This window comes from Narcine bancroftii, chromosome 2 (genome assembly GCF_036971445.1).
Source record: "Narcine bancroftii isolate sNarBan1 chromosome 2, sNarBan1.hap1, whole genome shotgun sequence".
Lineage (NCBI taxonomy): Eukaryota > Metazoa > Chordata > Chondrichthyes > Torpediniformes > Narcinidae > Narcine > Narcine bancroftii.
In genome coordinates, this window is record NC_091470.1 from 87,899,614 (window position 1) to 87,921,185 (window position 21,572).

The following is a 21,572-nucleotide window of genomic DNA, read 5'->3' on the forward strand; positions in this document are numbered from 1 at the left end:
GCTATACATTTTCTTGCTACTGCCAATGCAATCTTTACAAATTCTTTTTGATTATATAGATAATTTCAATTTTGGTCTTATCCCTTCAATATTACCTAATAAAAATAACATTAGGGTTTTGTGGAAATTTAATTGGTTTCTCAACCTTTTTCTTTCCACTCACATATCACTTAAAGTAATCCCTATGCTATCGATGCTCTGTGATTAGTAAGGGATTGCTTCAGGTGGGATGTGAGTGGGAAGGGAAGGTTGAGAATCACTGCTCGAGACCGAATTGTTACTGAAATATTTTGCTTGAGAAAAATGGTCATTGGCCTATTTCCTTTGGAGATATGAAACTGCACATAGCAAGTCAATTAGGTACGATTCAAATAGTGGTTTTCAACCTTTTTTCCACCCACATCCCACCTTGAGCAATCCCTTACTAATCACAGAGCACCCATGGCACAGGGAATACTTAAAGTGGTATGAGAGTGGAAAGAAAAAGGTTGAGAACCTCTGCTGTAACCTGTTCTAAAAAAAGTTGCCAAATTTACCCAAAATGGTCTCACTTTTGGACAGGACCAAGTAGAATGTAAAAAAAGTATCCATCTCTTGGCCATATCTAAAACATTGGTCTGATAGATCTGACTTCAATCTATTTCACTTCTGTGGTGTGAGATATAATTGATGTAAAAAATTATATTGAACGAATCTATACCTAACATTTATAGTATTTTTCATATTATCTTGGCACAGATCTGACCAATTTTGTTCTTCTATGTTAATATTTAGATCCGTCTCCTATTGCTGACTGGACCAACATATCCCCTTTTTGAAAGTCCCATTCTGCAATAAAGTATACATAGCTGAGTTAAATTTCTTAATATATCTACTACGTATCAGCATTTCTACATCATTGCATTTTGATAATAATATTGTTGGACCCAATTTATCTCTCAAGTAAGTTCTTAACTGATAATAACAAAAAAAGTGTATTATTTTGCATCTCATATTTATTTTTTAATTGTTCAAATGACATTAAATTCCTTTTGTCGTACCAATCTTCTATATATTTAATTCCTTTCCGAGACCAAATATTTAAAAATTGATTATCCATTGAGAATGGAATAAGTCGATTTTGTATCAAAGGCATTTTAGGCAGGACAGCACTCCCTGTTCCAATTTCATCATTTACATTATTCCAAATATTAATCAAATGTTTCAATAAGGGCACCTTCCATCTCCCCTAATAATAATTTTGATTCCCATTTATATATAAAATCTTCCCATTTCCTCTCTCCCATTTTATGAATTTTTATTTTAATCCATGCTGGTTTTTCTTCGTCATCAAAAAAAAGTCAAAAATCTCAATTGAACTGGCTGATAATAATTTTTTAAAGCTTGGTCATTGCAAACCTCATAACTTGAATTTCCACATCAACTGGTCTAAAGAAACTCTTGACATCTTAACCTTGCAAAGAAAATTTATTATATATTATTTAATTCTTGTAAAAAAATTTTGTGGTATCATTATTGGTAATGTTTGAAGTAAGTATTGCACTCTAGAAAATATATTAATTTTGACACAATTAGTCCTATTTAATAATATCTTCCACTTATTCAAATTTTCTCCAATTTTCTTAAATAAAGGTACATAATTCCATTTATATACATTATCTATCTTAACATAACATAACATAACAATTACAGCACGGAAACAGGCCATTAGGCCCTTCTAGTCCGCACCGAACCAAACACCCCTTTCTAGTCCCACCTCCCTGCACAATGCCCATAACCCTCCATCTTCTTCTCATCCATATACCTGTCCAACCTTTTCTTAAATAATACAATTGACTCCGCCGCCACTATTTCTCCCGGAAGATGATTCCACACAGCTACCACTCTCTGAGTAAAGAAGTTCCCCCTCATGTTACCTCTAAACCTCTGCCCCTTAATTCTTAACTCATGTCCTCTTGTTTTAATCTTTCCTCCTCTTAACGGAAATAGTCTATCCACATCCATTCTGTCTATCCCTTTCATAATCTTAAATACTTCTATCGAATCCCCTCTCAACCTTCTACGCTCCAAAGAATAAAGACCCAATCTGTCCAATCTCTCCCCATACTCCAGATGCTTAAACCCAGGCAACATTCTGGTAAACCTTCTCTGCACTCTCTCCACTCTGTTTATATCCTTCCTATAATTAGGCGACCAGAACTGCACACAGAACTCCAAATTAGGCCGCACCAACGTCTTATACAATCTCAACATCACCTCCCAACTCCTATATTCCATGCAATGATTGATAAAGGCCAGCATACTAAAAGCCTTCTTCACCACCCTATTCACGTGAGTTTCTACCTTCAGGGAACGATGTACCGTTACTCCTAAATCTTTCTGCTCTTCTGTATTCCTCAATGCTCTCCCATTTACCACATATGTCCTATTCTGATTCTTCTTACCAAAATGAAGCACCTCACACTTATCAGCATTAAATTCCATCTGCCATTTTTCAGCCCACTTTTCTAAGCAGCCCAAATCCCTCTGCAATCCTTGAAAACCTTCTTCATTATCCACTATTCCACCTATCTTAGTATCGTCTGCATATTTACTAATCCAATTCACCACCCCATCATCTAGATCATTAATGTATATAATGAACAACAATGGGCCCAATACAGATCCTTGAGGCACACCACTGGTCACCGGCCTCCAACCTGACAGACAATTATCCACTACCACTCTCTGGCCTCTCCCTTTCAGCCAATATTCAATCCATTTGACTATCTTAAAATTTATACCTAAAGACTGCACCTTCCTAACTAACCTTCCATGTGGTACCTTATCGAAGGCCTTACTGAAGTCCATATAGACAACATCCACTGCGCTACCCTCATCCACATTCCTAGTCACCTCTTCAAAAAATTCAATCAGATTGGTCAAACATGACCTTCCTCCCACAAATCCATGTTGAGTGCTCCTGATCAGACCCTGTCTATCCAGATGTTTATAAGTACTATCTCTAAGAATTTTCTCCATTAATTTACCTACCACAGACGTCAAACTTACAGGCCGATAGTTGCCAGGCTTCCTCCTTGAACCCTTTATAAATAACGGAACCACATGCGCAATGCGCCAATCCTCCGGCACTATCCCCATATCTTATTATCTACCTGTATCTCTAAATATTTTTATTCTGTTCATCAGCTATTTAAACTGGGTATCTTGTTGGCAATGAGTATAATCCCTATAGTAAGAGGCATAATTTCACTTTTATCACAGTTTACTTTATAACCCAATACTTTCCAATATTCCACCAGTCTTAAATATAATTTACTTAGTAAACCTTTAGGTTCTGTCACATAGATCAAAACATCATCAGTAAATAAATAAATGTTATATTCTTCTTGATTAACTTTAAATCCTTTAATATCAGGATCAGACAGAATCAGTTCTGCAAGAGGTTCAATCACCAAAATAAATAGAGCAGGTGATAATGGACATCCTTGCCTAATAGATTTAATTAATGGAGATGGTGTGGAAGCCTGCCAAATTGTAACTACTTTAACCTGAGGATTATTACAAATACCTTTCCCATCCTGAAACTTTCAAACACCTTAAACAAAAAGTCCCATTCTAATCTATCAAACACTTTTTCTGCATCACTGCAGCTGCAGACTGTGCCATGGCAGAGTGAATGAGTGTCTGGAGGATGGAAATCCCTGCTCGCAAAACCCACTGCATCTGGAGTCATACAAAGCCACTTTGATTCATATTATGAACCACCTTCGAAATGTTAGTTCTTCTCCCTCCACAGTGTTGCCTGCTCCTCTAAGCACTTCGATTTATTTTTATGATAGCTGGTGATATCTATTCCCCAACTATACCATTAGTGACATGTCTGTCCTCAGCCTCATCCATTGTCAGAATGAGGCCAAAATATGATCCTGAGGCCAAATATAATAATAATAATCCTGGACAGCCTGACACTGAACAGCAAGAACATTGATTTCTCTAATTTTAGATTGATTTCTCTGCCTCCCCACCCCATCCTCATCCAATTGCTCTGGACTCCTCTCCCAGCTTCTTCCCCTTTTATACATGTAATTTCACCTATTCTAGGACTTTTTAAAGGCTTCACACCTGAAACATTGACTGACTATTTCTACCCATGGATGCTGTCTGTCCTGCTGAGGTCCTCCAGCAATTCTTGGTCTGCTCAAGATCCCAGCGTCTGCAGCTTTTGTGTTTCTCTGGCGACGTTTCTTGAGTTGAGATTCTGATTGCTTTAAAACTTTTTGTGAAATATATATAATCAGTTTGGAATTCAATCATTCAAGCTGATGTTCTGTTGCATTCTAAGTGCAGTTTAGCTTGTAAAATCAGCAGGTCTTGAGAATCAAATCAAATTGGTTACAACAGGCTGATAATATTGAATGGGGGTGGTGGTGGGCCAGAGGGCCATCTGTACTCTGTGACCTTGTTTTTCAGCAAAGTGATTGTGAAGTTCAAGTATAGTTAGTAAGAGCTCATCAAGAAAACATGCCAGCACCAAGTCCTCAAACTCGATTCAATCAAGTTGCTTTCTCTTTCACTTCAGAGTTAAATATCTTATAAAATTAATCATTTCATGTTTGGAAATTGTAAATTGCAAATTTAACAAAAATCTACTCATCTCTGATCACGGCGTACTCTTCATTACACATTCATTAACCCGAGAGCAGGCAGATTGAGTTTATCAAAGTTAATGTGTATTTCTTCCAAGCAGAAAGCTCAAGCTAATGAGGGGCTGCTTGTATCTTGCATCTTTTTGTAGAAGAGTATTGCTGGCCATGAAACTGATGAACCCTGTGAGCTTTTAGACTTCAACCCATCAGTAGCCCCTTTTAAACTGCAGCACCTGGGTTGCCCTCCTGGGACCCAAGTGCGATTACTGGGGAGCACCTTTTAAATTGCAGGGGGATTGACCCATTAATTTAAGGGGGATCATGCCCCCGCAATGATGTGTCACATATTCACCGGAAGTACTGCTGGATGTTCAGATGCTGGCTGCCTGGTGACGTACGCACGCAAGTGCCGACATCATTGGAATAAGCGGGGTCGGCCATTTTCCTGTTCAAATCAAGCTGGGTAAGTTTAACTGGGTTCCCTGACTTACCTCTGAGGTAGGTCATGGACCTAGTTGGATTCTGACGGGATTGACTGGGCCGGACCTTTTCTAACTGCCGCGTAACTGGGGCACTGTGGTGCGCTGTTAGCCAGAATCAGACACACACAAGGTAAAGACTGTACAACAGGCTTTAATCCACAAAGACTTCCACAGAGCCAGGCTGGCTGTGGCTGCAGCAACTCTGAGTGAGGCCGGCGCAGGCTTATATCCCGGAGGGTAATTGACACCCGACCGGGTGGGACTTGATCCCTTCAGGCCGACTGATTGACAGCCGGCCAGATGTTGTCCTGTCCCCTTACACTCCTGCAGGTACAGAGGTTGCCCCCTGCAGTAGGCACTAACCAGGCAAATTTCCCGGTTAACCCTATTTTACACAGCAGTTTGAAAGGGCTTAGTGAATCAGGCATTAAAACATTCATGGCATCTTAGAAAAGCTGAATAGTCAGAGGCAACTGATTTGACACTGCATCATGGAAATGTTTATGTTATTTCTCTGGGGAATATATTACTGGAAGGTTTGTTTACCCAGCAGACTGTTCTCTAATAATCCTTTGCTCCACCATAATTTATTCCCAGGAAAAAGAAACAGTGACGTGAATGTTTTGTTGCACAAAGTATCTCTGCCTTTCTGAAAAGCACAGCTCTTTTGGTAGCTCTTTAATGAGATCTCAAATAGCTGCCCTGTTTTTTTAAAAAAAAAATCGATTTAAAAAAGGAAATGGAGCAATGTCAAAAATCTGAGGAATGTCAGTATAATGGAACAGAACATTTTGGGCTATGGTTAGTCAGTCCAATTTATGCATGACGTCTATCCAGTTTTAATACAATATAATGGTTCCCTGAGTTCATTATTGGAAGGCAGAGGAAGCTTTAGAAAGGCTGGAGATGAGATTTACCAGAATGCGGCATGTACTAGAGAGGTTAAACAAGTCTGCAGATGCTGGTGTCGATTGCAATATACAAACATACTTGAGGCATTCAGCAGGTCACGCACCATCTATTGGAATCTAAAAGCAATCCACCTTTTAGGTCTATCACCCACCCCTCCCCCAAGAAGTATTAAGGACAGGATTCCCTATGTCCTTGCCTACCACTTCACCAGCCTCCACATTCAACAAATCTGCAATTTCCGCCACTTACAACAACTAGATCCCTGCACCAGACATGTCTTCCCCTCCCCTTTTCAGTTTCCACAGGGATCACTTCCTTGGCAACTCCCTCCACTCATCCTTTCCCACCAACGCTCCTTCAGTACCTACCCTTGTGTACTCCTCCACCTACATGACCTCCCTCACCCCAAACGGTCCTTCCAATGAAAGCCACACTTCACCTGTGAATCGGCAGAGGCGTTTAATGCATCTGGTGCTCGGTCTACATTGGGGAGACTGGGTGCAGACTGGGAGAATATGAACAACATGGAGAGAGAGCAGAGAAGATTTACAAGAATGTTGCCTGGGTTTCAGGGTTTGAGTCACAGGGAAAGGTTAAACAAGCTAAGACTTTATTCCTTGGAGCATAGAAGATTTGATAGAGGTATTTAAAATTATGAGTGGGACAGATAGAGTCAATGTGAACAGGCTTTTTCCATTGAGAGTGGGGGAGATTCAAACAAGAGGGTATGGATTGAGATTGAAGAGGGAACAGTTTAGGGGAAACACATGGGAGTGTGGAATGAGCTTCTAGCCAAAGCGGTAGATGCAGGCTCGATTTTAATATTTAAGGAAAAGTTGGATAGGTAATTGAGCAAAAGAGGTATGTAAGATTATGGGCTAAGTGCGGGTCAATGGGACTAGGTGGGAGAAGGTGTTCAGCATGGACTAAAAGGGCCGAACTGGCCCATTTCTGTGCTGTAATTGTTATATGGTTTTATGGAAGATAATTTCATTGGGCACCTTTGCTCTGTCCCTGCAAGAGAAAGAACCTCCCAGTGGCCAACGATTTCAATCTCGCTCCCCATTGCCACACCATCATAGTCTGACTATGCCTTTATGTACTGCCAAACCAAGGCCACCCGTAAATTAGAGGAACGCCTTATCTTCATCTGGGCAGTCTCTAACCACATTGCATCAATATTCACCTCCAGTTTCCATCAACCCCCTCCCCCTCCCTGTGACCCTCTCTTTCCATTAAGCCCTCCCTGTGACTCTCTTTCCCTCATCCATCCCTTTTCTAGCTCCCCAGCCACTTACTTCTCCTATCAAAGAGCTACCCCTCTTCCCCATCACTTCTCAGTTTTTCTACCCTCCAACCTGTATCCACTGCTTACCTGTTAGCCTGTGCTCCTCCCTCTTCCTCCTCCTCTCCTCTCTTACCCCTCTCCTCGTCTTTTTATTCAGGCATCTGCCTGTTTTTTCCTGATGCTTGACAAAGGGGCCAAGGCCCAAAACATTGACTGCCTTTTATTTCTGATTTTCTTGCTGAGTTGGTCCCACATTGTACTGTACAGGGGAATGTTGTATGAGGAAAGGTTGAGCGAGTCAGGCCATTTCTCTTTGGAGTGACAGAGAATGAGAGGTGACTTAATTGAGGTGCTTTAGATTATGAAGGACACAGCTAGGGTGGACAGCCACTACATTTTTCCCAGTGTTACGAGCCCGGAGGACTCCAAACACCAGCATCAATAGAAATTCACCAAGTCAATGGTTACTTAAAGAAACAACTTTTAAAAATTTCTTCATACTTAATAATAAGATCAATATTTAACTTATTACTATTAATTTAATCTTCTATTAATATATATCTATGAATGGAGTTATATTGATTATATTGATGTTTTACTTTAGAGAATTGATTCAACATGGAATTTTAAATTGGATGATGGAAGAGATATGAGATTCTTCATGGATACATGATTCATTAGGAAGAATATTGGATATAGTGGAATTTAATATTTAGAATTGTTTTAAAACATAAGATTTGCATATTTGAATTTGCTACAACATGTTGGTTTAAGTAATATTTCTTGAACTTTAAAAAAAATATCCATTCCATTTTTTCTTTTTTAAGTTTTTCCATTTTTTGGGTGGGCTTAGGTCTTTTTTCTTGGGGTTTCTGGGGGACTGGATGGGTTGGGGGGCTTTTTCTTCTTTTTCTTTTTAAACTTATGAAAGCCATGTATGATTAATTGTGAATGAAATGTCATAATGCAATTGATTACATGGCATCTATAAATTAAAAAAAATTAACATTACTAAATTTAACCTAACTTAACCCCTTTCTAATTCTAAGCGCACGTGTAAGTAATGTGTATTTGTTCAGGGAAGTTTTTTGTTTCACTGTCCACTCATTTTTTCACTTCTCCAAGTTCACTGATATCAGGCAATCTTCCATACTGTGTACAGTATGGTGCTTTAACTTAAATTGTTTCCGCAAAGGAAAGTCTTTGTTGGTTTTAGAGAGAGAGCTGTTCATTGTTCGTTGGACACACATACAAACTGATCTCCTTCAATCAGTCACTTCAGTATCTTGCCGAAGAAACACTCCCCCTCGTGGTTTTTCCAAAAGATAACCTCTTCTTCCAGATTACCACAGAGAGTTCTTCTTTTTCCCCTAATTCAGGAGAAACACATTAACCAGCCACATTCCTCTTGTCATTGACTACAAGGGATTAGAATAGATTGAACTTGGAACTTAAATGGGGTCCCAATTTTGCAGCCTTCACCACAAACCTGCTGCACTCAACTGACTCTCTCTCTCTCCCCAAAGAATCAATGTTTTCTCTCTTTTTGCAAAACCATATGACCCCTCTTGGAACAGCAACCTTCAACCAGCAATTTTTAACTTCTGGCACCCATCTTAGTAGCAAAGGATTATCAGTTTTTGAGCCTGGGCATCTTTTCAAACATGTTATTGCTTTAAAGACAATAGTCCATTTCAATTCTACAACATCAGTCCAATTAACACCCACTTGTGAAGCCACAGGCACTCTTCATAGTTTCTGTAAAGTCACTATAGACTTGGAGTCCACACTTACATTTTAAATGAGATGGCTTTTGTGAAATGTTAATGTCTGTTGTGGAATGTAAACTAATACCTAAACCCCCACGATCTAATCTTACCCCTTAAGATATATTTTATTCCATAACTGTATTAACTTATTCAGTAACTCCAGCTGGCCAATATCAAAGGACATCCGTTAAGGTGAAAGGCAGAAAGTTTGGGGAAGATATCACACAGAGAGCGGTGGGAACCTGGAATGCATTGCTGAGTGTGATGGTAGAAGGTGATGGAATAGGGACATTTAAAAGACTTAGATAGGCACGTGGATGAAAATATCAAGGTTTATGGACTGAGAGGGAGGGGACGGTTAGATGAATCATAGAGCAAATTTATTATGTATCAGTACAACAATGTGGACCAGAAAGAAGTCACTCCTTTATATTTTTTAAATTTAGACATACAGCGCGACAACACTCCTTTCTAACCCCTGGGTCTGTGCCACCCAAATACCCCAATTAACTTACAACCTGTACATTTTGAAAGGGGGGAGGAAACCCACGCCGACACAGAGAGAATGTACAAACAACTCACAGATGGACAGCGCTAGATTCGAATCCGCGTCGCTGGCGCTGTAACAGCCTTGCACTAAACTCTACACTATCCATGCCACTCTATGTTCCCTTACAACTCAGTCCCTTGGAACAGAACCACTACTTCTGCACATATATGGCTTTCTCCGTTTCTGGCATCAGTCATGAGTGAGTGCAAGTGCCAATTTACTACCGATTTTCTATTCTGATCACCATCATTTCTGGTGTGGCCCCTTAAACCATGATTGTATTTTCTACCAAGTGGCAGCAGTTACAGTATCACTTGTTTTTTTATATAAATATTTCATTATTTCTTGAAATCTGGATGTTGCTGGCAAGATCAATAAATTGTTGGTCAAACACAATTGCCCTTGAGCACAAACGAGTGAACTAGTATCGATGTTCACAAGAACATATTTACATGCTGGTTCAGAGGCTCCAGGAATCAGATCCAACGACAGTGACGTGTTGGCAATATATTTCTAATTCAGTATCTTGGAAGGGAACCAGCAGTTAGTGGTAATCACATCCACCTCTAGGTTATCAGTTTGGGAGATGCTGTGGGAATACAACCACAGATCAACATAGCACTGAAACAGGCCCTTTGGCACTTTTAGTCCATGCCAAACTATTATTCTACCTAGTCCTGCTGACCTGCACCCAACCATAGCCCTCCATACCTCTACCATCCATGGACTTGTCCAAAAATTAAAATTGAGCCCGCATTCACCACTTCAGCTGGCAGCTTGTTCCACAGTGCCACCACTCCCCGTGTGAAGTTCCCCCTCAACTTTTCCCTTTTTACCTTTAACCCATGTGCTTTGGTTTGCATCTCACCCACCCTCAGTGGAAAAAGCTGTTCTACATTTACTCTAACTAGACCCCTCATAATTTTAAATACCTCTATCAAATCTCCCCTCATTCTACGTTCCAAGCCATAAGAGACTGGTGGAGTGACGAATACTGCAGACAATTTGAGGATTGCAGCAGGGAATGAATGTGTAGAGTGATGAATGAGGTGTCAGTCAAGCAGGCTGCTTCATCAACTGAGAATTTTGGAATAGCACTCATCCAGGCAAGTCGGCGATTATTCCAACACTTTTCCTTTCCACCTTTGTGATATCAGGTCCAGCCGATTTTTCTGGTCAATGATTGCCATCTGATGTTGATGTTGAGCTACTTGGTGATGGTAGCGCTGTTGAATGTCGCAAGTAAGGATGAGGATCGATCACTCTCCATGCCCACATCAACACCACTGTCACGGAGTGAGTGGAGAGCACAAAGTTCCTTGGAGGGCATATAAAGAACAACCTAACCTGGACTCACAACACCTCCTTTTGGAGGCAGTACCTGCACTTCCTAAGGAGGTGCTACCGCCCCCTTTCCCCTCCACACCTTGACAACCTTTTACAGGAACACAACTGAGAGTGTCCTGTCTGGCTGCATCATTGGTATGGTAGCTGTGAAGTATCAGAATGGAAATCAGTTTAGAGCAGTGGTTCTCAACCTTTTTCTTTCCTCTCACATCCCACTTTAAGTATTCCCTCTGCCATCGGTGCTCTGTGATTAGTAAGGGATTGCTTAAGGTGGGATGTGGGTGGGAAGAAAAAGTTTGAAAACCACTGTTCTAATCATTCCTCATTGAGTCGTTCTGTGCACGGTTTCAGAACTCCAAAGGAAATGGGCCAATGACAATTTTTCTCAAGCAAAATATTTCAGTAATAATTGGGTCTAGAGCAATGGTTCTCAAACTTCCCTTCCCATTCACACCCCACCGTAAGCCATCCCTTACTAACCACAGAGCACCGACAGCATGGGGATTATTTAAAGTGGGATGTGAGTGGGAAGAAAAAGGTTGAGAACCACTCATTTAGAGGATCATCAAAATGGACAAGAAGATCACTGGGATCTCCCTTTCCTTTTTTGGCATTTACTGGGATGGTTCAAAGAATTATAGAAGACCCTTTGCATTCAACACACAGTAATTTTGACCTATTACTATCAGGGATAAGATACAGGAGGATCAAAATCAGGACTGACAGGCTGGGAAATAGCCTCTTTCCACAGGCTGTGAGATTGATGAACAGTATCCTGTAACTGAGTAAATCATCCCAAAATGTTTATATATATTTATTTCATGTTGTCTCTTTATGTACGTGGTTACTATGTGATGTATACTGAAAAGTGGCAAAGCAGCAGGTATGGATGGAATCCCCCCAGAAGTCTGGAAGGCTGGCGGCAAAACTCTGCATGCCAAACTGCATGAGTTTTTCAAGCTTTGTTGGGACCAAGGTAAACTGCCTCAGGATCTTCGTGATGCCACCATCATCACCCTGTACAAAAACAAAGGCGAGAAATCAGACTGCTCAAACTACAGGGGAATCACGTTGCTCTCCATTGCAGGCAAAATCTTCGCTAGGATTCTACTAAATAGAATAATACCTAGTGTCGCTGAGAATATTCTCCCAGAATCACAGTGCGGCTTTCGCGCTAACAGAGGAACCACTGACATGGTCTTTGCCCTCAGACAGCTCCAAGAAAAGTGTAGAGAACAAAACAAAGGACTCTACATCACCTTTGTTGACCTCACCAAAGCCTTCGACACCGTGAGCAGGAAAGGGCTTTGGCAAATACTAGAGCGCATCGGATGTCCCCCAAAGTTCCTCAACATGATTATCCAACTGCACGAAAACCAACAAGGTCGGGTCAGATACAGCAATGAGCTCTCTGAACCCTTCTCCATTAACAATGGCGTGAAGCAAGGCTGTGTTCTCGCACCAACCCTCTTTTCAATCTTCTTCAGCATGATGCTGAACCAAGCCATGAAAGACCCCAACAATGAAGACGCTGTTTACATCCGGTACCGCACGGATGGCAGTCTCTTCAATCTGAGGCGCCTGCAAGCTCACACCAAGACACAAGAGAAACTTGTCCGTGAACTACTCTTTGCAGACGATGCCGCTTTAGTTGCCCATTCAGAGCCAGCTCTTCAGCGCTTGACGTCCTGCTTTGCGGAAACTGCCAAAATGTTTGGCCTGGAAGTCAGCCTGAAGAAAACTGAGGTCCTCCATCAGCCAGCTCCCCACCATGACTACCAGCCCCCCCACATCTCCATCGGGCACACAAAACTCAAAACGGTCAACCAGTTTACCTATCTCGGCTGCACCATTTCATCAGATGCAAGGATCGACAATGAGATAGACAACAGACTCGCCAAGGCAAATAGCGCCTTTGGAAGACTACACAAAAGAGACTGGAAAAACAACCAACTGAAAAACCTCACAAAGATAAGCGTATACAGAGCCGTTGTCATACCCACACTCCTGTTCGGCTCCGAATCATGGGTCCTCTACCGGCACCACCTACGGCTCCTAGAACGCTTCCACCAGCGTTGTCTCCGCTCCATCCTCAACATCCATTGGAGCGCTCACACCCCTAACGTCGAGGTACTCGAGATGGCAGAGGTCGACAGCATCGAGTCCACGCTGCTGAAGATCCAGCTGCGCTGGATGGGTCACGTCTCCAGAATGGAGGACCATCGCCTTCCCAAGATCGTATTATATGGCGAGCTCTCCACTGGCCACTGTGACAGAGGTGCACCAAAGAAAAGGTACAAGGACTGCCTAAAGAAATCTCTTGGTGCCTGCCACATTGACCACCGCCAGTGGGCTGATAACGCCTCAAACCGTGCATCTTGGCGCCTCACAGTTTGGCGGGCAGCAGCCTCCTTTGAAGAAGACCGCAGAGCCCACCTCACTGACAAAAGGCAAAGGAGGAAAAACCCAATACCCAACCCCAACCAACCAATTTTCCCTTGCAACCGCTGCAATCGTGTCTGCCTGTCCCGCATCGGACTGGTCAGCCACAAACGAGCCTGCAGCTGACGTGGACTTTTTACCCCCTCCATAAATCTTCGTCCGCGAAGCCAAGCCAAAGATATTGTGTGTGTTCCGTGGTCCAGAGTAATGCTGTATCATCTAGTTATATACATAGTTAGATGATAATAAACTTGAACTTGAAGACTCTCACCACTTGATGATAATCTCCAACAACAGTGTCTTGAGCACTTACTCAAAAGTCCCCGGTAGTTTTGGTGTGCGGATGTTGCTTACCACTTATCTGGCCATGGTCCAGGTCCTGAATGGATAAAGGCATGGGCAGCCTCATGTGCTGAGAAGAGGCAAATGAAACTGAGCACCGGGCATCGTTTGATGAACATGTGATAAATGGCCGTTGATGAGGCAGCTGAAGGAAGGATTCAGGACAATAGGCCAGAGGTGCTTCTACATTGATGTCAGACAAAGAAACATTGATCCATCTGAAATTAAACGAGTTTGGGAAATATGTATCCAGTCCTTGAGTTCACTTCATCTCTCTGAAGGAACATTGGCACCAGATAGTATCAAAAAGGCAATGATAAATTATAGTTCTTGGAAATAATTAAAATGGTAATGGTAGATAATTACAGGTGGGGAGAAAGAGGATTCAATTTTGATTTGCATTTACCGCATTTCAAGCTACAAATGAGCAAATCTTAATTTTAATAGGAAGGTAAATATAACTGCCGAACAAGGAAAAACTTTATTACAGTTAGATAACGTGAGAGAGGAACTGACAGGAAATTAGATGAATGAGAAATGAGAGAGATGTGCTTTATCAAACCAAAGACAAACAACGAGTCTGTGTGAACTTGTCATATTGATCTTCCAATGTGTTCCCTGCACTTAATCGAATTTTTCTACTTATTGTCTGATTTATAGGAGTTGATTTCAAAATGAAGACAATAGATGTGGATGGAATCAAGGTCCGAATACAGATTTGGTGAGTTGGTAAAAGTTTATCTCCGTCTGGGCACTTCATTGTGAGGGAATTGATATGCTGAGATTACACTGATCATATTAGCCTAATGAAGTAGTTCCCAAAGTGATTTTGTTGAAGTCAGTAGCCCCTTTCACACTTGCATCCCAGTAAATCAGCCATTCAGTGTCCTGGGATAGGAACGGGTTTTGGCCTTTCACACTAGATCTCTCCTAACTGGGATATTGAACGCTTTCACCCTTGCAAGGGTTTCTCCCTGGCGTTTGGTCTGTTCTACCCTTAATTGGAAGTGCCAGCAATGCAATTGCCTATTTCACCCTTGCCTGATCTCAACACCAGCATCTGCAGATGCCGGGGATTGTACTTGGGGTCGAGGTTGGCAATCCCCTGCGTGAGATGACGTCATCTGACACCGGCGTTGAGCAGATTTTGCTTTCACACTTGCCACTTTAAAGGTCAATTCGATTCCTGGGATCACTGGCAAGTGTGAAAGGGGCTAGTGACTCCTCCCATTAATGAAACAACATCGATGAAGCTCAAGAACCTCTGGTAGGCCAGCAAATTAATCCATGAGGATCTAAGAAGTACAGATCAGGGAGTGTCAAATTGGTGCTAATCTCAAGTAGTGATGATGTTTCAGTTAAACCTCAACATCTTTATGTTGTGGAGAGCAAAATGCAGATTCTCTTTTCATTCCAGTAAAGCCCACTACAGTTGTTAGAACTTTAGAGTGATAATGATGTCGGGTGGTTGAATATTTGGTGACTTATGATCAAGACTCACAATGAGCAACTGGGTATAATTCTGGGTGTCACTTCTAAAACATCCACACTTTCTGAGTACAGGGTAAAGCTGACAGGGTGATTGCTGTGTGTGGGAAGTATCAGGTTCAGTGGGTCTGGAAACAGTGTTACAATCAAACAGGGAGACAAACAAAGGAAGGCACCAAACTCTACTACTAAACAACTATATAGACATTCACATCAGACCAAGGTTGGACTACGATACCAGTGGCTGCCAATCTGCTACATGCTCACGCATGTGTACACACTCCCCGATTCCCTGTACCAATGAGGATACAGCTCGCTCCAAGCACTGATCTATCACAGTACTATAGCTCAACTTCATTTTAGTGCCTACTCCTCCAGCAATGTCCACAGTAGCAACCTGGCATGGAGCAATGTCCAGGACTTGGGCCAAGAGGCGGAGAGAGAGAGAGAGAAATGTGGTGTACATCAATGTTTTATACTGTTCTGAGCTGGGCATCTGACCAATGATGTCACTGAGTCAGCCAATGGTAAGGTGTGCACTAATGGGTGGCTGGAGTCCAGCCTTGATTGGCAGGTGATGTCATTTCCGAACAAGTTTCAAACATAGGGCGCGGGGTTGGGGGGTGGGGGGGGAACGACACATGACTATCTGCAATCCACAACGTTCCATACAGGGAGAGAGGCCACAATCCACATATAACATTCCACCCCTCGGAAGTCACGTTGCTCGCCAATCACTACAAAGACAAAAACGTGTCATAAACTAGTGTCTTCAGTAGGATGGACAAGGCACATTATCAAACTCAATGACAACACTCCACCCCCTTCACCACCAAACAGGGTTGTTGTGTTCCTGATGGAGAAGGGTGTTGTGGGAACTGCTCCCCAGTGTAGGGGGAAGAGAAAGAAAATAGTTTCTTTATTGACTCGCATGTGTGGGCACCTTTACCACCAACATCTGTGAGCAGGCAGGGCAGAGTGATCCATGAGGTGCAAGAGCCTTCTCTTGGCTCACACATCCAGTGCCTCGGCTTCACATTTGGATGCTCCCTCGCACAGAGCCCAGATGCCTGGCACCGTGTTGTCCTGTGGTGAAGCAGGGGATAGGCCAGCAGTTGTGGATCCAGGGTGTACCCTTATTTTCGTGGGAGTGCACCGTTTTCTGGGCAGTCGTCTGACAATAGGATGCCGTTCCTGCTCCTGTTCCCTTTAAACTGGTGCCACGTATGCCTGTGTTGGATTTATTTAATGATAGCCAGGGGGAGTCAGGACTGAAAGTTGGCCAAATTAAATAAAAGGTCGTGAAACACCTACCCTATGAGGAATAGATTTCTATCATTGGGGAGGACTGGAGGAATGCTGTCATTACTGAGTGGTTAATATATACAATATTTCCTGCTAATGGATGATCTGCCACATTCTAATTTAAATCTGAAACTAGAATTTTTCCAAGAGTATGCTGAGAGACGTTAGTGAAGAGTATACCACAGTTCAGGGTGCAATCAAAAAGGTCCATTACAAAGGCTGTACTTGAAAGGTGCATGCAAAAGGTTGTGGAGGTTGTTAAGATGGAATTTCCTGTGATAAAAGTCTGCTAAAAGCTTTCTGCATAGTTCATGATGAAAGCTCCTGCTATTAAAATGAGCTGATGCTGATGGCTGGAAGACTATGAAAATCAGTGAGGGGTATCAAAGCTGTCTGTTATGTTAAATTGGACTTTGTCCTGCAGGGTGGTCTTCCATTACATTGACTTGTCTTTGCCCTGCAAGGTGGGTGGATGGGAATTTTATTCACTCTCTCTTAGAGAGTTTGTTATTGTGGAAACGTGATAACGACATTTTTCCAGGGAATACAACCAATGAGTGCTTCCTGGTCCCCAAGCAACTACTTCCCGTTTCTTGGAGGTCCTTGTAGCTGCTGCACTCATATCCTCCGTGGATTGCCACCTTGTTGTGGTAGAGAGCTTGTGTGGTCCCATGATCCTGAGAGTGATGCCGCCTAGATCTGTGCTCCTGATACAGTCACCCATGGTGGTAAGGTCGAGGGTGAGGTCCCTGACAAAGAACAAACCAACGAAGTCCTCAATGGTGGAACAGGCAGGCGAAGTTACTCTGAACTCAACAGCTGTGAAGGCAGATGAAGGCTGCAACAAATCCATCAGCTCCAACCGTCATGGTTTTCATGCCATTGGAATTAGGTGGTTGGTTTGTGAAGTATCAGCTGCTTCTTGGAGTCCAACATCAAGAACATGTTAAACAAATACATGGACAGACATCTTTCCTCAGTGAATTAACAAAGCGAAGGCCATCATCCTCAGCCTCAACCTATACCCTACTAGACTCCTCAGTGTTAACTTCATCTACCTTTTGCTGTGTCAATGTGGCCAAATGTCTAGAAAGTGGGGACACCCACTCTGCGTAGTGGGGCGGGAATTGAGATGGTCCATGCTGAGCCACCCTTTGAGTGTGTTGTTGGGTGTCAGCATACACAGCTTTTGCTTGAGGAGATTGTTCATTCTTTCAATTAGACCTGATGCTTTTGGGTGGTAGGGGATGTGCAACAGTCACGAGATACCAGCCTCTGTTGCCCGTAAAGTGTGAGTCCTGATTGGACTATACCTCCCATGGGGTTCCATAAATGGAGGAGAGGCATTTCAGTCCCCGAATGGTGTAGTCCTGGTCAGCCCACTCGCAGGACACCACCACCAGGACACCAGAGCAGGTATCCACCATCGTCAGTATGAAGGCCCTTTTCTTTTGGCATGGGAGAGGGCTGACATAGTCTATTTGCCAGACTTGGTCCGCTCTGGTGCCACACTGATGGTGTACCCATCAGTCACCCCCGCAGTTTAACCTGTTGGCACGTCCAACAATTATGTACTGCTGTCCATGCCTGATCTTGGGTTAATGCCACCCCTAAGCCCTCTGTCCACCATCGTATTTTGTCAGACCCTATGTTACCGCTCTTCCTGTGGGGTCATGTGGCCAGGGCCACATCGGACCAGAAGGAGGCTGTGCTGATTTGTATTGCACGGTCCACGGTGGGATTGTGAAGGGCTTCCGCTGTAGCCCTGTTGGGTATCCACCTGGTAGAATGTGAGTGCCCTCTGCCCAGCCTGCTCTCAGACGTACCTCCAGTGCTGCTGAGCCACGGTGGGTGATCTCCCACCCCATGTCATGCCAAATAGGCATCCACACTGCCATCCTGTACACCACTGCCTATGAGTTATATAGCAGACCCATTGTTTATTTAATCCTGAGCGTTACAGCAACCAGCTCTGCAAATTGGCTAGATTTCCCCACCCCCCATCCCTTCCTGAGTTAAGGTCATGCTGCTGCCTGACTGTAGTGCTGCCGCTCGCCACTTTTCCATTAACTGGAGCCATCCATGAACCACGCCTGCTGCTGTTCCTCTTTGGTGAGGGAGCTAAATGGCTGACCCCAGGATATGGGGGAAGGATTAACAGCAGGGACTTCGGGAAGGGGATCGTGACTCTCAGGGAAGGATATGATTTTCTCGTGCAGCCTGCTAACTCCTTCTAGCCCTGCCTCTACCCGGTTGGCAATATACCACCGCCACTCAACAATAGGGAAAAGCTGCGTGCATCCCTCCTTGCGGGTGGCATCGGAGGATTTAATCCACCGCATAATGGGCAGATGTGGCCGGAGTATAACCTTCGCATTGCTGGGTTGGTGCTCAGGAACTGGTGTTCGAAAGGGATGTAGCAGGAGGCGGACTTGGCGAGGATCTTTGTCCAGAAGCTGAGTGGAACTCTGCAGCCATTAATTTTCTGCCAGAGGCTTCACTCAGCCATTGTGGTGGTGGCTGAGACCTGGAGCTCAAAGGGGACCCCAGTCTGTTGGGAGGCTGGAGGAAAGGAGCCAGAGGGAAAGATGGGATGGGGAATGATTAACAGAAACAGGAGAAGTCAATGTTAATGCCATCCAGATGGAGTGTGCCCAGTCCGAATATGAGGTGTCATTCTTCCAGGCGGCACTGGTCTCAGTGCATGAGATGATGGACAGATAAGTTGGCAAGGGAATAGGGTGGGAATTGAAATGAGTGACCACTGGCAGATCCACACTTCTGCGGTTGACAGAGCCAAAGTACTCATTGAAGCAGTCTCCCAGTCTGCATCCAATCTCTCCGACGTAGAGAAGACCTCACTGGGAGCACCGGATGCAGTCGATGACCCCTGGAGATTCACATTAAGTGTTGCTTCACTTAGAAGGGCTGTTTGGGGCCCCAAATGGTAGTGAGGAAGGAGGAGGTTTGGGTGCAAGTGGAGCACCTCCTGCGGCCACAGTGGTAGGTGCCAAGGGGGCGATTAGTGGGAAAGGAGGAGTGACCGAAGGAGTGATCCCTGCGAAGGGCAGAGAGAGGAGGAGAAGGGAAGATGTGTCAGGTTGTGGGATGATGTAGAATGTAGCTGAAAGGATGGAGACGGAAATGTTGGAGGTGGAGGCTGGTGGGGTAGTAGGTGAGGACATCCTGTCCTTGTTGCACATGGAGGTGGAAGGGGCCAGGGCAGAGGTGCAGGTAATGGAGGATATGTGGTTGAGCACCATTGATAGTGGGAGAAGGGAAACCAGATGCACCTTCCCTTCTACTCCTCTCTCCACCTTCTGCTCCCCTTATTCCAGCATAATTGTCAGAAATGAGCAACAAGTGATCATTCAACAGATGCGACAATGTTGCTGCATCAGGAAAGCATCTCTCCAAATTTTATTTATTAATCAAAATAAGTCATACAATCAAAATACAAGTAAATACATAATATTTATCCCATATAATCCCCACCCCCCCCCCCCTCTAATCTACCCCAAAAGAAAGAAAGAAAAAGAATAGAAGAGAAGATCGACTTACATAACAACCTTCAACTATTGCCATGGTTTGGTGCAACTCCACCAACCGTGGGGAAAAAAAACTATTACAAAATCAAACCCATATATCTCATGTATGGGCTCCAAACTTTAACAAAGAAGGGATAATTGTAACATAAATTGTAGGTTATTTTTCTCCAATGGAATACAAGACCTCATTTCCGAATACCACCGTTGAATACTCAAATCAGTCTCATTTTGCCAAACATTTTCTTGCCAGTCTCAAAGAAGCCATTTGAAACTTATCTAATTTTAATTCTAAATTCAATTTCTTAATATAACCCAATAAAAATACCGGTGAAATTTTAAATTTAAATTAAACTTCTAAAAGATCCTTAATGAGCTATTACACTTGTCAAAGGGACAAAAATGAGGAACTCAGTGGGTCACACAGCATCTGTGGGGGTGGGAAGGGGTGGGGAAGGATGGTTAAAATTTCTGGTTGAGACCCTGCATCAGAACATTTATCAAAGTATTGTTATGAATATGAAAAGCAATTGCCAGCGTTGGATGGACTTGATCTTTGAATCAGATGCTTTAAGTAAAATAATAATGTTGGCTATTGTGATCCTTGTCTCAGGTTGCATTTGTGTGGTGAGAGCTCTTTGTTCCTGTGTATATTAGAGAATAAATTAAAGTTGGTGACCTTGGTGCCTGGCTTTGATGTAATGCACTCTATGGGTTTCTTTGTTTTTTTTTAGATGGGTTAACAAGAATATGTTGTGTTCTCTTTCTCTTGGCACTGAGGCATTGCTCGAGATGCTTTGTTTATAAATTCACGTACTGTGCACCTTTTTGTGGATCAGCACAGTTGGGGTAGCAGTTAGCGCCACACATTTACAGCGCCAGTGAGCGGGGCTGGGGTTCGAAACCCGCATTGTCTGTAAGGAGTTTGTACGCTTTCGCCATGTCTGTGTGGGTTTTCCCCGGGACTCCGGTTTCCTCCCACCATTCAAAATGTACCAGGTGTAAATTGGGTGGTATGGACTCGTGATCTGTGCTGTTTGTCTAAATAAATAAATAAGCTGTGTCTGGCTGTCACAAATAGTTCCTTTGTGGCAAATCCCCACAACTCCAACGTCTCTCCAAAGCCAGCACTAACTCATTCCAAAATTCAAATCAAGCACAAAATGAAAGAACCACTCAGCAGGTCAGGCAATATCTGTACAATTGAATGCTTCAGATTGAGAATCTTTCAATCTACAGATGTTGCCTGACCTACTGAGTGTTTTCAGCATTGTCTGTTGTAATTTCAGATATCCAGCATTTGCAGTATTTTGCTTTTGCATCAATCAGTTTCTGTGCCCACTCTGCTGCCTGAGATAAGAGGGCCCCCATGGTGATCAAGCCAGCACTCCGGGTGGTGAAGGCAACTAAAGGTCAGCAGCCTGTGCAGCGGCACTAGCCCCAACAAGTGGAG

At 43.3% G+C, this 21,572-nt stretch overlaps 1 protein-coding gene across 8 annotated transcripts in view; it reads left to right on the forward strand.

Moving 5' to 3' along the window:
- The window catches only part of rab15 (RAB15, member RAS oncogene family), a 224,357-nt gene that overhangs the window by 155,273 nt on the left and 47,512 nt on the right, over positions 1 to 21,572 (forward strand). For all 8 annotated transcript variants that reach the window (XM_069917397.1, XM_069917398.1, XM_069917395.1 and 5 more), the window contains one exon: positions 14,442 to 14,502. In XM_069917397.1, coding sequence (XP_069773498.1) covers positions 14,442 to 14,502 — 61 coding nt within the window. The remainder of the gene's footprint in view (positions 1 to 14,441; positions 14,503 to 21,572) is intronic.